At 42.1% G+C, this 15155-nt stretch overlaps 1 protein-coding gene across 3 annotated transcripts in view; it reads left to right on the top strand.

The window, feature by feature from the left end:
• LOC103105487 (mucin-16-like) overlaps window positions 1–15155 on the top strand; it is a 93684-nt gene that overhangs the window by 60767 nt on the left and 17762 nt on the right. For 2 of the 3 annotated variants that reach the window (XM_056820578.1, XM_056820579.1), the window contains exons 17-19: window positions 6057–6170; window positions 9000–11657; window positions 12147–12260. In XM_056820578.1, coding sequence (XP_056676556.1) covers window positions 6057–6170; window positions 9000–11657; window positions 12147–12260 — 2886 coding nt within the window. The remainder of the gene's footprint in view (window positions 1–6056; window positions 6171–8999; window positions 11658–12146; window positions 12261–15155) is intronic. The other variant, XM_056820580.1, reaches the window with a different exon arrangement.

Raw genomic sequence — 15155 nt, 5'->3', positions numbered from 1 at the left:
TAGTTCCTACCCCATATAGCATAGAAGAATTGGTTAATTTGATTGAAAAAAAAAAGGAAAGAAAATCAAATTACCAGTATCAAAAGTAAAAAGAGTGACTTCATCCTCAATGAAGAGGAAATTAAAGCAATCTTTAGTAGATCATTTACCCAATTATATGAGAATAAAACTGATAATCTAGTGGAAATGGCTATATATTTACAAAAATATAAATTTCCCAGATTAACAAAGGAGGAAATAGAATATTTATATGATTCCATTTCAGAAAAAAATAAACTGACTAAGCTGTCAAAGAACTCCCCAAGAAAACCGCCCAAAGTCAAATGGATTCACAAGGGAATTCTCTCAAAACTTTAAAGGGCAATTAATCCCAATGGTATATAAACTTTTTGGCAAAATTGGCCAAGGAGTGTTACCAAATGCTTTTTATGACATAACATATAGTGCTGATACCTAATCGAGGAAGAGCAAAACAAAGAAAATTATAGATCAGTTTCCTTAATGAATATTGATATAAAAATCTTAAATAAAATACTAGCAAAAAGGTTCCAGCAATGTATCACAAAGATGATACATTGCCATACACCATGGCCAGAATGGGATTAATACTAGGAATGCAAGACGAGTTTAATACAAGGGAAACTATCAGCATAATTGACCAGATCAATAGCAAAATTAATATAAAATACATGATTATTTCAATATTTCAATTTCAATAGATGCTGAAAAAAAAAACCTTGACAAGATTCAAAACATATTCCTGTTAAATAAAAAAGAAAAAGCATAGGAATGAATGGATATTTCCTTAAAATGCCAAGTAGTATCTAAAACCATCAGCAAGTGTCATCTGCAATGTGTATATAAAAAGAGGGGTTAAGTTGTACCCAAGGGATTGAGCCTTTCATTATAGAGAGGGGGAAGAGAGGATAACCCCCCACTTCTCAAAATGGGGTTTAGGGATATAGGTGATGTTTAGGGTTGGCTCAAAGAGAGAAGAGGGGATTTGAAGATTTTCCCCCTGCTTCCTTCCCTCCTTAGCTAAAGCTGCTCTCCCAGATTCACTCTTGTCCCCCCTCTACTACTTGAGATCAAAGGAACTCCCCTTGGTCTGTTCACTCACACTCAGCTTGAGAAACAGATAACTTTTTTTAATGTCAACTCAATCAGCTAATACAAAAGAATAACTAGCATGGAAAGAATGGGAAAAGAAAAGTAGGGAAAGGGGGTCCTTTCACCTCCCTCCTTGAGTTTGGGGGGAACTCAGGTCTTGGCAGTCTAAGCCCCCTGAGAGAAAGTCAGGTTGACTCACCCCTGAGCAACAGGAGCTGAGGTAAATTCTGCTCAGGTTTCTCTTCAGAAAGTTCCTTCAATTAGGAAACCCTTGGGGCCCCTCCCCTGTCAAGGTGATCAGTTTCACACCCTCTTCAGCCTGGCACTTTTTCTTTGGTGCCAGCCTCTATCACAAATGGGCATAACTTAGAAGTCTCCCAATAAAATTAGGGTTGAAGCTAGGATGGCCCTTTATCACTATTGTTTAACATCATATTAGAAATTATGGCTTTAGGAATAAAGGTAAGAAAAAGAAATTGAAGGAATTAAATTAGGCAAAATTAAAAAAAAAAAAACTTTTACCTCCCTCCCCTATTGAGAAGTCAAGAGATATGATACCCATTTTCCATATGAAGTCATGCAAAACATTTCAACATTAACAATGTTGTGGGGAGAGAAAACAACAAAAGTAAAAAAAATTAAAATATTTGTTTTATTGCACTCAGAATTCATCAGTTCTCTCTCTGGAGGGGGAATAACATTAATGGAGAGCTTAAAAACTAAAGGGAATGGGGAAGCTAGCTGGTTCAGTGGAAGAGATCCAGAAGAATCGATGATCTTGGGTTGAAATCTGACCTCAGACATTTCCAAGCTGTGTGACACTGAGCAAATCATTTGATCCCAATTGCCTAGAACTTTCCACTGTTCTGCTTAAGAACTGATATTTAGTATCCATGTTTAGGATATCCATGTTTAGGCTGAAGGTAAGGGATTTGAAGTATAAAACTAAAGAGAGGATTTTATAATGTCTGTATAACAGGTGAAGTCTGTGTTCTTTTCCTTTCCTAGGACAAATTTCTAAGTCCATGAGGACTCATTGTATAAACTCTCCTTGTAGATTGTAAGCTTCTCAAGGGCAGGGGATGTTTTATTTTTGTCTCCATGTTTTCAATACCAAGAACCATGCCTGGCTTTGTGTGGGTGCTTAATAAGTGTTGGTTAATTGATTTTTTACAAGAGATAAAATTTGTAAAATACTTTGCAAATCTAAAAGTGTTACATTTTATTATCATCATCATATGAAAAATATGCTTACCTTTCAACTTATGACTTGATGTGGCATCTATCCTGGGCCCCCTTTTCTGGTTACTGAGTTTTGACATTTGAGAAACAGTGGTGGTACAGGGGGGGGGGAGTAAGAGGAGTTAGTAGTAGAGAAGAAGAAAGGGTTAATTAAGCATCTACTATGTACCAGGCTCTGGAGGGAGGTGCTATTATTATCCTCATTTTATAATTGAAAACATGAAGGCAGAATTTAAGTGACTTGAGAACTCAATGGGAGTACAGACTAGCTTAGGTACCTTTGTTTCTAAAATGTTTTCTGAAGTCACTGTTTGAGCACCAGGGACAGCTGACCAGGAGTCTGAAAATCAGAACACAGCTACCCTGGAGGCCAGCATTGCTTCAGTAGTGAAGATCAGTGCTGTGGTGACCAGGATCCTTCTGCTGTCAAACATCACTGCCTCTATAGCATGGATATGGAGATTGTATCAAGTTCACCTTCCTGGACTGCCAGGCCCTCATCACAGGGGGAAACAAGCCACCCCTATTGGTGAAAGAGTCCTTGGTAAAAGGAACTCAACATCATGTGGCCAAGCCTCATTCTGCCTTTACCTTTTGGGCAGCCTCCACAAGCACAGGCTCACCTGGGGCTACCTCCTCATTGGAGAACTCCAGGTTAGCCAGCCTGACAGTAGAGTCTGAGATGAGTTCAGGAGAAACATCAACTCTCGCTATCATCCTGACCCCAGCTAGCACAAAGGAAAGCTGGACATCAGCTTCGCTGAGCCCAGCTCCCACAGTACAGAAGGCAGCAGCGCTAGGGCAGAGACAACTTCTCTTTTTGCTCATGTGCCTGTTAGCTCTATCTAAGGAAGAATGCTTGAATCAGGCTTCCTCTTTAGCACTGGAGGATGGGGGTCACATGTGTCCAGGGAGGAGAGCTTAACATCTCAGGGGAAATCACTTTCCCTCCCATTTCCCTCTTAGAGCTTTTTTTGGTATACTTAAGACCTTGTATGACACCTGTTGGGTCAGTAAATGCATTTCAGGATCCCTCATCTCTCTATAGTATCATAATCTGGTGGTCCCTGAGCTACAAGGACCCTTCTGTGGTGATTAGTATTGAATCTAACATATATGGAGCCTGTAGAATAATAGCAACATAGGGAAAATTTCCTTCGGCAGAATCAGTGTCAGTGAGTTGAATACCATTCATTGTGTCTGCTCTGTTTCCCCACACTCTGCAGAGCACAGGGTATAGGAAGAAAGACCCTTAATCTTAAGAAGCTGACAGTCTAATTGGGGAGACAATATGCCAACAACAACAATGTGCACACAATCTAAAAACAAGATCAGTTGGAGATATTCAAGAGAAGCAGGGCACTAGAATTTAGAAGGATCACCTAAGAAGCAGAGGAGCTCTTAGCAGGGACTTGAAGAAACTCAGGGAAATGAGGAAAGTATTCCAGATTTTTCTTCCAAAGATCAAATATTACAACATGACATATGGATATATTCATAAAAATTGCAGCCATTGTGTTTATACAGCAGAGCTTTACTTGAGAATGGCCCCTCCCCAGAGTGAGCTAATATATTGAAAATACATTCTCTATCCTCCCCCAAACCCCACTCCCACTTGAAGTTGCAGTATCAATATAAAGTAACTGGGTGCAACACAGTAGGAATATATTCAATTTGGTATAGCCAAAGTTGAATTGAGATCGCAAAGTGAGTGCAAGGAAGAGAAAGGAGAGGGTTACAGGGCAAGTAGGAATAAGATATAAGAAGAACAGAAAAAAAGGAGGAGATGGTCATGAAAGGCTTTGATTGCTAAATGGGGTATTGTATTTTATCCTTAAAGCAATACATACGGAGTTATTGAAGTTTATTGAGTAGGAGAATGACATGGTCAGACCTAGGTTTTAGGAAAAGCACTTTCGCAGTTGAATGGAACTGAAGTGAGATGGGATTTGGGACAGGGAGACCAAATAGAAAAGTACTGCAATAGTTAAGGCATGAGGCCAATACCAGAGCAATTACAGGGTTATATGAGACAGAGGATATGGGAGAGATATGATAAAGGCAAAATCTATGGATCTTGTCAACTCATTGGAATATGGTGGGTGAGAAAGGTAAGCAGTCAACAATGACCTGGTTGCCTACCTCTTGCCATTCTGGTTTAGAGTTTCCATTAAAGAAAAAATGAGACTTTTTTTTTTAAGAATGATGACTTGGCTTGTGAGCCTGGATGATTTGAGTGGACAGTGATATCCTGGATAGCCATAGGTAATTTAGAAAGGGTTGAAGGTGTTGAGGGGAAGACAATGAGTTAAGTTTGGACATGTTGAGGCTAAGATGTCTACAAGATGCACAGTTCAAAATTTCCAACAGGCAGTTATTCAATAGCAGTTGTAAGTCCGGAGATCACCATAGAGGTTAAGGGATGGATGACCAGATTTGAGAATCATCAGTATAGAGATGATGGTTAAATCTTATAGTTTATGAGAATACTGAGGGAAATCTTATAGAAGAAGAGAAGGGCCCAGCTCAAAGCCTTATAGGGCACCTACATTAATTCATGAGCTAGATATGTTGGTTGTCTCTCGAACCGAGGATGACGATTGTCTTTGTGCGTTTTTGTGCACAAAGACACCTGTGCATGAAGATTTAAGTGGAAAAGTCAATGCACAGAGACAGTCCCACTCTCTCGGCGTTGGAAGCCTGGGTCCATTGGCACGAAAAGTCGTTACACCTGGAGACTTCCTCAGCTGCATTGCATGGCCGTGTTGTCTTTTGTGCTCCATCACACCCTAAGCACTCCACAGTGCCTTGCTGCATCGCCATCTCAGCCATTGAACCTTCTTGTTGGTTTCTTCCGCCTGTTCCACCAAAGCAGTCTTCACATTCTGGGTGAGCAAAGCCTTAGTTCACCAGGGGTCGACATCGACCCGATGGCTACTCTCACAAGGTTTAGCCAGCCTGTCGAAGCCATTGCCCAGGGTGTGGCATGCTAGCAGCTATTAGGAGCCACAAGTGAGAGCTGGCTGTCAGGTGAGGGTCAGTGGCTGGAGAGCTTCCCTAGAAGGGCACGACAAGCCATCCATACCAGAGATATTACCCCTCCCTGAGCACCCCATACACCCCTAAGCTAGATAAGAATCTAGCAAAAGAGACTAAAGAGAGTGGTCATACAAGTAAGAGGAGAACCAAGAGAGTTTTGTTATAAAAATGAAAGAGAATAGGATGATGGTATCGAAGGCTGCAGAAAGCTTAAGAAGAATGAGGATGAAGAAAGAGCCATTGAGAGATTTATGCAATTAAGAGATTGTTAATACCATTGGAGAGAACAATTTCACTTGAATGATTTTGAAAACCAGACTGTAGTTAAAAACAGAGTAGGAAGAAGAGAAGTGAAAGCACCTTTTATAGAGAGCTTCCTCAAGGATTTCAGTCACAAAAGGGAAGAGAGATAGGAGATGATAGCTCTCAGGGAAAGGTGGATAAAATGAAGGCTTTTTCCAGATGGGGAAGTAGGAAAGCTCTCATTAGATCTGGAGAGTTTGAAAAAAAAATGAGAAAATGGGAGTACTAGAGAGATTCTCTGCTGGATGAAGGATGAAGTAAAGAGGGTACATATTTTGGAGTTTCCTTCAGAATATAAGGGGACAACATAATGTCCTTTTTACCCCCACTCCTGAGATATATGTTCTCATTTATTCTTCTAGGGAATGAGATTGCTGTAGGGCCCATCACTTATATCCCAGACCATGGAGAGCCAGGAGACATGACATCAGTGACCAGTGGCCTCCTGACCTATGAATCCACCCTAGGTGCCATGGGTAAAATATTATTTCTTTCTTTCTATTATATTGTTATTCATCCTTGCTCCTGGGCCCTTCTTTTCCAGCTTTGAGATATGATATGGATTCATCTTCATAGTCTGAGAATAGGACACTCACTGTTGGGGGAGTTTGGCATTAAGATGTAAGACCTGGCAACTTCCTCTGTCCCATTACTTTCTGTCCTGAAGTATGCTGTGATACCAGCCTTTGGAAGAAGGGCTCGTGGAGGATTTTGTCTATTTCTGTGTGTATACATATAATATACCATGATACGAGTCAGCTACGAGAGGACAGGCTTCTTTTATGATTTTGCCTATGTATGCCCAGCACCTAAAACCCTGAATAGGGTAGCTGAGTCTTAACAAATGATTACTACTACTTCATTGTCCATTTAGCCAGAGCAGGTATACGTCAGGCAGTTTGTCTGAGCATGAAATTCTGAAAGGATAATTTTAGTGTTGTGACATAAAATCTAAATTTAATTGGTCACCAGGGAAAATCCCAAATAATAAAATACCCAAGTCAGCTGGAAATTTTATGGTGATTTAATTGATATAGTGGAGGAGATCAAGGAGAAGGAAGAAGGAAAAGGAGTAGGATTCCTCCCACCTGGCTAGTACCAGGTGGGAAGATTAGGAGAGCTAGAAAGTAAGGTTTTGGAGTGTGAAGGAGGAAAGAACCAGCCTGAACTCCAAAAGGGCTCAGCCAAGATGCCCAAACCTGAATCAGCTCAAGGAAAAACAGCTCCAAACCCAGACAAATAATTGCCACTACTCCAAGATGTCAGAAAGCCTAGGATGCTGCCAGCCAGAGTCACCTCTCCAGGGAAAAAGAGAGAAGAGAATCAGTGACATGTCATATATAGATGGTTTTATGTCACCTTCCTGTGTCTCATCTGTACCAATGATAGCTTAGCTTGACATAGGACAGCCCAGGGCTGTGTCCGCTTTTTCAGCACATGTCTGTTGAAGGCCATTTCCTCAGATAATTAAAATCTTTGAGTATGGTGCAAGCATCCTGACCTTGTTAAACTGAGTAGGGTGGAGAAATATATAGTTCCCAAGACTTGATTCTGTTAACCCAAGTATCTCCATTGTTAGTAATCAGGAAAGAGCTAAATCATATCTTCTAAAGTACAGCTTGAGAGTAGGGTGGTGGAGTAGTTTTAAAATTCACAACTGTAAGGATAATTTTATAGTTCTGACTTAAAATGTAAATTACTTGGTCACCAGGGAAAATCCCAAATAATAAAATACCCAAGTCAGATGGAAATTATGGTGATTTAAATTAATAGAGAGAGAAGGAATTAAGGAGAAGAGAGAGGGAGAGGAAAGAGTTAATTTAAACTGCTCTGGCTCAGGCTGAGCCAGGCAGGAGTTAAAGGCCTTGGCCAAAGGGACCTCCCTGAGCCCAAGGGAAAAGGAAGTCGGTCTTATCACTCACCACGAGACCATCTCAAGGAAGCTGTCTGAGTGAGCTCCTCCAGGCTGAGTTCCAGGATTGAACTGTGGTGCCCAGGCTGCTCACAGGAAATGATCATCCAGATTCACCTTTCCAGGGAAAGAAGGTGTTTTTTTGTTTATAGATGAAAAATCCCTAATATATACACCTTTCACCCTTGTGTCTCCTCCTCTAATCTTTCACATCTACCAACTACATCAAAGGCTTTCACCAGGACTGCCCATACTTTTAGTTCTCACCTCCTTTGATTAGATTTTTGAGTTAATTAAAACTTCTTTGTTAAGTTCATCTGTTATTAGTTACTTGACCTTCGTTGATTAATTTAACCTTTATAGTTACTTAACACCTTTAAAGTTACTTAACACCTTTTTGTATTAAGATCTAAAAGTAGACTTAGCTTAACCTTCTAGCTTCACTATAAGGTGAGAACTAAGTACCTTCATTGTTCAATCAGGAGATTACAACTTTAGCTTCCCCTAAAGTAAGGTTTAAGTAGGGTGGAGTAATTTAAAAGTTACAGATCCCTATCTCATCTGAGGGCCTGATGACAGGACAGATCCATCTCTATATCAGTCTCATCCTATTTAATACTTTCTCATGGTGGCCACCCTAGAGCAGAAGTAGATCCTAATCATTGTCACAGTCTTTTTGTTTTGAAAGAACTTGTCAGGGAGAAGGTGCTAATTTCAGGAGTTAGGGATTGGTTACTCTTCTCAGGAAGGATGAAATTCTCACAGGCTCTGGGGATCTCTGTCCTAATGACTCCAAACTTCCCCCATCAACCTCTTTAACTAACTTTAACATCTTTGGTCACGGGATTCTCTATTGAGACTTCAGGGACACTGAAGAAAGTGAGTGGATCTGACCAGAGAAGAGAACCAACAGACTCTACCAGTATCCCTATAATTGGCTTTACTGGGAGAGATTCCATTTCAGACACTGAAACAGACATATGTGTCATGGATATAACTCCAAGAGCCACAGCCACTCAAGCCCCACTTCTCACTGCACCCACTGGAACAGGTGACCTCATCTTTAAGATACACAGGAGAACTATGTCCTCTCCCACTGAAAACTCAGTTCCATCTGAGATATCCTCGGGAATCACCATGACAATTGCAAGGCCCTCACTTTCCATGACTCCAGTAGAACCCACAGCTAGCCGTAACTCTAGTGCTCCCTTAAACATCAGCCTATCTGGGACAATTTCTTCTCTACCCCTTGAAGATACACCTGTAGCTGAAATATCTCCTGGAGAGAGTTCCAGTACCCCTTTTACTCCATGGCCCACTCCAGTTGATTCTTTCAGTATTGCTGTCTCAGCCCCAGGAACCTCGATTGTGCCTCTCTCTTCATTTCCAACAGCCATAAGTGCCACAGAAACCACACCAGATCCAGACTTGTCAATGAGACATACCACACTAGAGCCAGGCTCAGATGCCCTACCTTCCACTGCTCCCAGCATTATTCCAACACCATCTGGAGAAGACACAAATACCCCATTGTTGCCTATAGAAGGACCAGCAGAAGATAAAACAGAGTCCAGCACCTTCTCAGCGAATTCAGACACCCCTGCAATAAGCCAGAGGGAGCACATATTCTTCACAGGTCCTGGAGTAACTTTTCAACCTGACATGACCTCTACTTCTCTGCTCAATTTAAGTGAAGGGACTAGTTACTCCAGAACTATCCCCTCACCCTCTTTAGGGAGTAGAAAAAGCACTGCCATTATTGGAGTCTGGACAAGCCCAGCTGAACCTCTCACTCCGGAGCCTAAGAAGCCCACCTCTGCTGAGGGTTCATTCTCTGTTGGACCAGTGACTGAATTTAGCAGCAGAGAAAGTGGACATTTACAGAATAGCTTGGCCCCCAGCATCACCCCAGAATGGGAGACCAGTAGACCCGGCACCACTACAGAGTCAGATATCAGCACACTCATCCCTGGCAATTTTCATCCTTCTGGGGGCACTGCTGACCTCATGTCAAGCCCTGTGGAAGGCTCCAGTCCAAAGCCAGCTGTCTATACCTCTCCACCCCACACCACAGGTACTACAGGGACAAGGCTGGGAGGAGAGACAGACTCATACTTGGTGTTGACTACACCAGCACCTGCTGTCTCTATCAGCAGCATCTCTGGGGCTCTCCTTGGTACAAGAACAGTGGTTCCATGGTCTTCAAATTCAGCTGAAGCTACAGATCTTACCATGAATCGCCTTGATCCTATATCCATGTTGCCATCCAAATTCTCTACTTCATCTCCTGTAACATTTTCAGGGGTTACTTACAAGGATGAAGACAAGAGCTCCAATGTTCCTGGGACTGACAGCATAAGTGTCATCTTCAGCAGCAAGGTCACAGACAGGGTCTCTCTCCATCCTGAGATCACTCCTAACCAAAATCTACTGGGCACAATGGAAGAGAGCACAGGTGCTTTGCTGACCCCTTCTTTGCCTGGACCTCCTGGGTCTTCAGCTGCTACTATGGGAGGTGTATTGAACATGTCAGGTACCACTCCTGGCTCAACTCCACAGGTGACTTTAGCTTATGAAATCTTAACTAGAGACTTAGAGAAGACCTCAGACTTCCCACTGGCCATGGAAAATACAACTAAGTCTGTCCCAGCCAAGATGATGGGTGATACCTCCATGGCTTCCATGAGCCCAGATTCTCAAGTGAGTTCAGCATTGCATCTTACCACCACAAGTAGGCCCGTGACTCTCCCTGGACAAAGCATAGTCCTTCTTTCATCAACCATAGCTGAAGCTGGGGCTCTCACCCTCACTGGGACAGATAGCACTCCTACATGGCAAAGCACACACTCTTCAACTACTATAACCTCATCTAAGGTTACCCCCATGACCAAGAACATGAGACCAGCTCCCCCCAGGACTGACTCCATGCACCTAATTTCCAGCACAAAAATCATAGACGTTGTTCCCTTTCCCCGTGTGTTCACTCTTAGCCATGAGCTCCTAAATTCAGTGGTAGAGAATAACACAGATGCCCCACTGACCACTCCTAAATCCCCAGTGCTCTCAGACACTTGTCCTGGAGGCTCATTGGTCACCTCTGCTGACTCAGCTGTCCTGGGGACAACAGCTCATGGTGAGCCACGTGGAGCATTAGAAAAAGACTCAACACTTTCTGTGAACACTTTTACCACAAAGATCAGAGAAAATACTGTTACAGCAAAAGTGATAGAAGGTAGCACTTTAGCTCCTCCAAGGATCAACACAGGAGCTGAAGGAAGATCATCTATTCCTTTTGCTACAAATCTAGGAGAGATTCAAAAAAGTTCTAAGGCTGTGACTCCCAGAGACACAAGCCCTTCCTCCCTGTGGCCAGCAGTGACCACAGCGACTCCTTTTGATATTGGTTCAAGTCTTGATGATGTGACCCAGGCTGAGCTGTCTGAAATTCAAAGCCCACTGATCATCACTGAAGTCCCACAGAAGAGTGAGGCAGGATTCCCATTGAATATTCAAAGTCAAAGTATATCTACCCTGGAGGCCAGTGATGCAGTAGGCACTGCTCCTACTGTGACCTTTGTCTCTCCACTACCAAATGTCACTGCTTCTAGCAGCATGGATGTCGATGTGGAAACTGTGTCAAGATTAGCACCCTGGACAGCCAGCTCCTCATCACAAGTAGAAGTCAGTTCTCCCAATCTGGTTGTCACCACAGGAGATGGACCCTCACTAGGAACAGAACCTCACACTCCCATTCATGAATCTCTGAGCCCAGGGCCAGGCTTAAGTACCCCCAAGGCCTGGACAAGCACAGCTTCCCTTGAGGCTGCTAATTCATTGGAGGACCCAGGGCCAGCTGGCCTGACTCTAGAGTCAGAGAGAAACCCACAGGCAACACCAAATCCAGCTATCACCCTGCCTCCAGCCAACACACAGGAATTTCGCACAACAGCATCTCCCAGTCCTTCTGACACAACCACAGAGGGCAGCAGTGTCAAGGCAGGCACAGCCTCTGTTTCTGATCAAGTGCCTTCCACTTCCAGCCTCTTCCCCAGTAAGCATATTTTAAATAAGCTTCCCAGGGAAGGAATTGGGGTGTGGCCTTGGAAGAAATGGGGCGTGTCTGTCCAGGGAGGGTTGGTTTCTGTCTTTCTAAGGAGAAGGGTCTTCCTCCCAGGTCCTTCCTCTCTTTAGCCTTCCATTGGGCCACTGTAGGGACTGTTCCTTAGTGCTATATCTGTTGAATTAGTGTCATCTCTGCAGGCTTCCTCATCTCCATGGGAGGGGCAGTTTCACAGTCCCTGTGCTAAAATGATTCTCCTCTTCTTAATTATGGGATTCTGATTCCACTAAATCAAATATATATGGGGATTGTCCATCAGTGAGTCAGTGCTTTGAAGAGAAAAATTTTATTTACCCTGTGGGGAAAAGTCAGAGAAGCCATGTGTTTTTGGATTTAGCCATTAATAGCAACAATTTACTTTCCTTTGTGAATCCACTAATAATGACTTGACTGAGCTTTGGTTTCTCCCCTCCCCTGTAGGAGGTAATGCTGGTGTGGAGCCAGTCACACATTCCCAAAGCCCTGGAGCACCAGGAACCACAGTAGCACTGATAAGGAGCCCCCTGACCCCTGTGTCTACTATTATGCCCACAGGTAAGTAGGTACCTCCTCTCTGTCTCTGTGTTGGAGGTTTACCCTTTTTAGGGCCTTGTTTCCCAGTCTTACAGAGGAAACATGAAATTATTTTAGAGATCAATCCTCAAGAACTCTTCTGTACCTCTGATTCCTTTCTATGTACAGCCTGGAGAAGATGAGTTTTAGAGTGAGGTTCCCACTGCTAAGATCTTTTATATAATCAAACATAGGCACAAAGTTGGAAGGAAACTTTGAAGTATCAGCTATTATATATAACCTCTCATTTTACAGATATGGATACTGAGGCCTAGAGAAATAAAGTAATTAGCTCAGGGTGATTGGACATGACTGAAAGGGACCCTCAATGCCCACTTTGCTGAACCCCATCATTTTACATATGGGGAAACTGAGGCCCCGAGAATTTAAGTGGCATGCCCTATGACACAAAAGTAGAAAGAATCACAGGTGAGATTTGAACTCAGGATTTCTTCTTCCAGAGTCATTGTTCTTTCCACTCTATTATGCTATTCTCCAGGGTCAAGAAGAGAGTTCAGCCCTACCACCTCACTTTGAATGGCTAAGGCTCTTTGCACTTTGGGGAAGGTTTTTCTATGAACTCTCCAAGAGCAAAGAATGTGTTTTTAAATTTTTATTTACTTCCTTAGTATTTAGGACAGGGCTGGACACTTAATAAACACTTAATCAATGGCAACTAATTGATTGCTTTGATCTAGTGAGTAGATTGGTGAGATCCCAGTTTATTAGTAAAATTTGTCTTCAAAACCTATCTTTTACACCTACCAACTGCTTGCCTATGGAAAAGGGAAGGGGAATGGAATAAGCATTTATGTAACATCTACTATGTGCCAGGCACTGTGACTAAGCATTTTTTATAGAAATAGTATCTCCTTTGATCCACATAACAACTCTAAGAATTTGGTGGTATAGTTAGCCCCATTTTTCAGATGAGGAAACAGAGGCAAGCAATGACTGATTGACTTTCCCAGGGTCGTATAGCTAATGAGTTCTTAGTTTAAATTTGAACTCGGGTCTTCCTGACTCGAGACTCAGCACTCTCTCTACTATGCCAGCTAGTTAATTCTATGGTCAGAGCCACAGAGGTCCTGGTGTCAAGGAGTCAGGAATAGAGATAGACCCAAAGGCTCCAGCGCTCTTTAGCAATGAACTTGGGGAAGGTGAATGAGGCAAATATGGGCAAATCATTTTATCTATCAACCTTGACTTGCAAAAGAGGAAAAGAATGGCTCTAGGACCTTCCCTTTAAGGTGTGTTTCCACAACCTTCTCCCTCATCTTGGCTTAATAATTCACTTGGACCTTTGGTGATTACTTGCACTTGGCCCACCGTTTTAGTATCAAATCCCAGGCATTTACCCAAAAGTCTTGTCTTTTCTGAGGCATTGTTCTTCAACCAGGCATGTTTCTTGGTCACTAGTTTATGCATTGGTTCCTACATACTGGCTCTGTGGTTTCAGTGACCTGGTCCTATGATGCTATGGCCTCTGAGTGTTTCCAAAGGCTACTGTAGCCATGAGATCCTGGAATTGGTCATAGGTCAGAACTGGAAAACTGGACCTCTCTGATGTCATTGTCTCCACATGACTCCTGGTAGCCCATCAAACTTTGGTGAATAAGGTCAAGTTTGGAGCTCTAAGTGGGATAGAGATGAAGATGAGGAGACAAATGCCTCTGGATGATCTTAGGTGAGGATTGGAGGCAGACCATCAAGCCATATTCTGGATAAGAAAATTCAAGGAAGGGAAGTATGTCCCATGTACTATAAAATCCCTAAAGCATCCTTTTATTCAGTTGTGACTGAATATTCCTCTCTTAATTTACTTATTGCCCTTGTTTATAAGCCTTGTTAAGACATCCATTTCCAATAGAAAATCGCCTATACTCTTAGAGAAGCTGTATGTCATTCAGCATTGCTGAGAAATCAAGCCATATCTGATTAGCATGTTGCTTAATAGTCTCTGATGCCTTATATCTTTTAAAATTTAACTTTATTTTAAAAAATAATTTTATTCAAAGATATTATATTTTCCCAATTAAATCTAGTAACAATTTTCAGTATATGTTTTTTTGAAATTATAATGTCCAAATTGTCTTCCATCTTCCCTTCTCTCCCCCTCTTGGAGAGATTGTAAGTAATTTGAAATGGATTATACATGTATTATCATGTAAAACATACTTCCACATTGGTCATTTTTATAAGAGAATACTCATATAAAACCAGAGCTACATAAACTGTACATAAGCTAATATGAAAGGGAGTATGCTTTGATCTGCAACTGACTCCCACATTTCTTTCTCTAGAGGGGAAAACATCCTTTGTCAACAGTCTTTCAAACCTGTCCCAGATTGCTGCCTTTCTGAGAGTAGTTTTGTCTTTCACAGTTGATCATCTTAGAATATTGCTGTTCCTGTGTACAATATTCTCCCTGTGCTGCTGATTTCACTCTGCATCAGTTCATGAAGATCTTCCCTGCTTTTTCTGAAATTATCCTGCTTATCACTTCTTATAGCACAATAATACTCCATCACCAGCACATACCCCCATTCAGTCACTCCACAATTGATTCCCTCAATTTCCAATTCTTTGCCACCACACAAAGGGCTGCTATAAATATTTTTGACAAGTAGATCCTTTCCCCATTTTAATTATCTCTTTGGGATATAGATCTAGTAGTGGTATTACAGGATGAAAAACTATGGACAATTTTATTAGCTCTTTGGCCATAGTTCCAAATTGGCTCAGATCATAAACTCCACCAACAATGCATAGTGTCCCAATTTTGCCATATAGTATCTAAAATTTATCACTTTCCTTTGCTCTCACATGGACTAATTTGATAGGTATGAGATGGTACCCCTGGGTTTTTTTACCTCA

Source organism: Monodelphis domestica, chromosome 3 (assembly GCF_027887165.1).
Source record: "Monodelphis domestica isolate mMonDom1 chromosome 3, mMonDom1.pri, whole genome shotgun sequence".
NCBI lineage: Eukaryota > Metazoa > Chordata > Mammalia > Didelphimorphia > Didelphidae > Monodelphis > Monodelphis domestica.
Note: the sequence above shows the minus strand (reverse complement) of the source record. Positions and strands in the feature narration are given on the sequence as shown.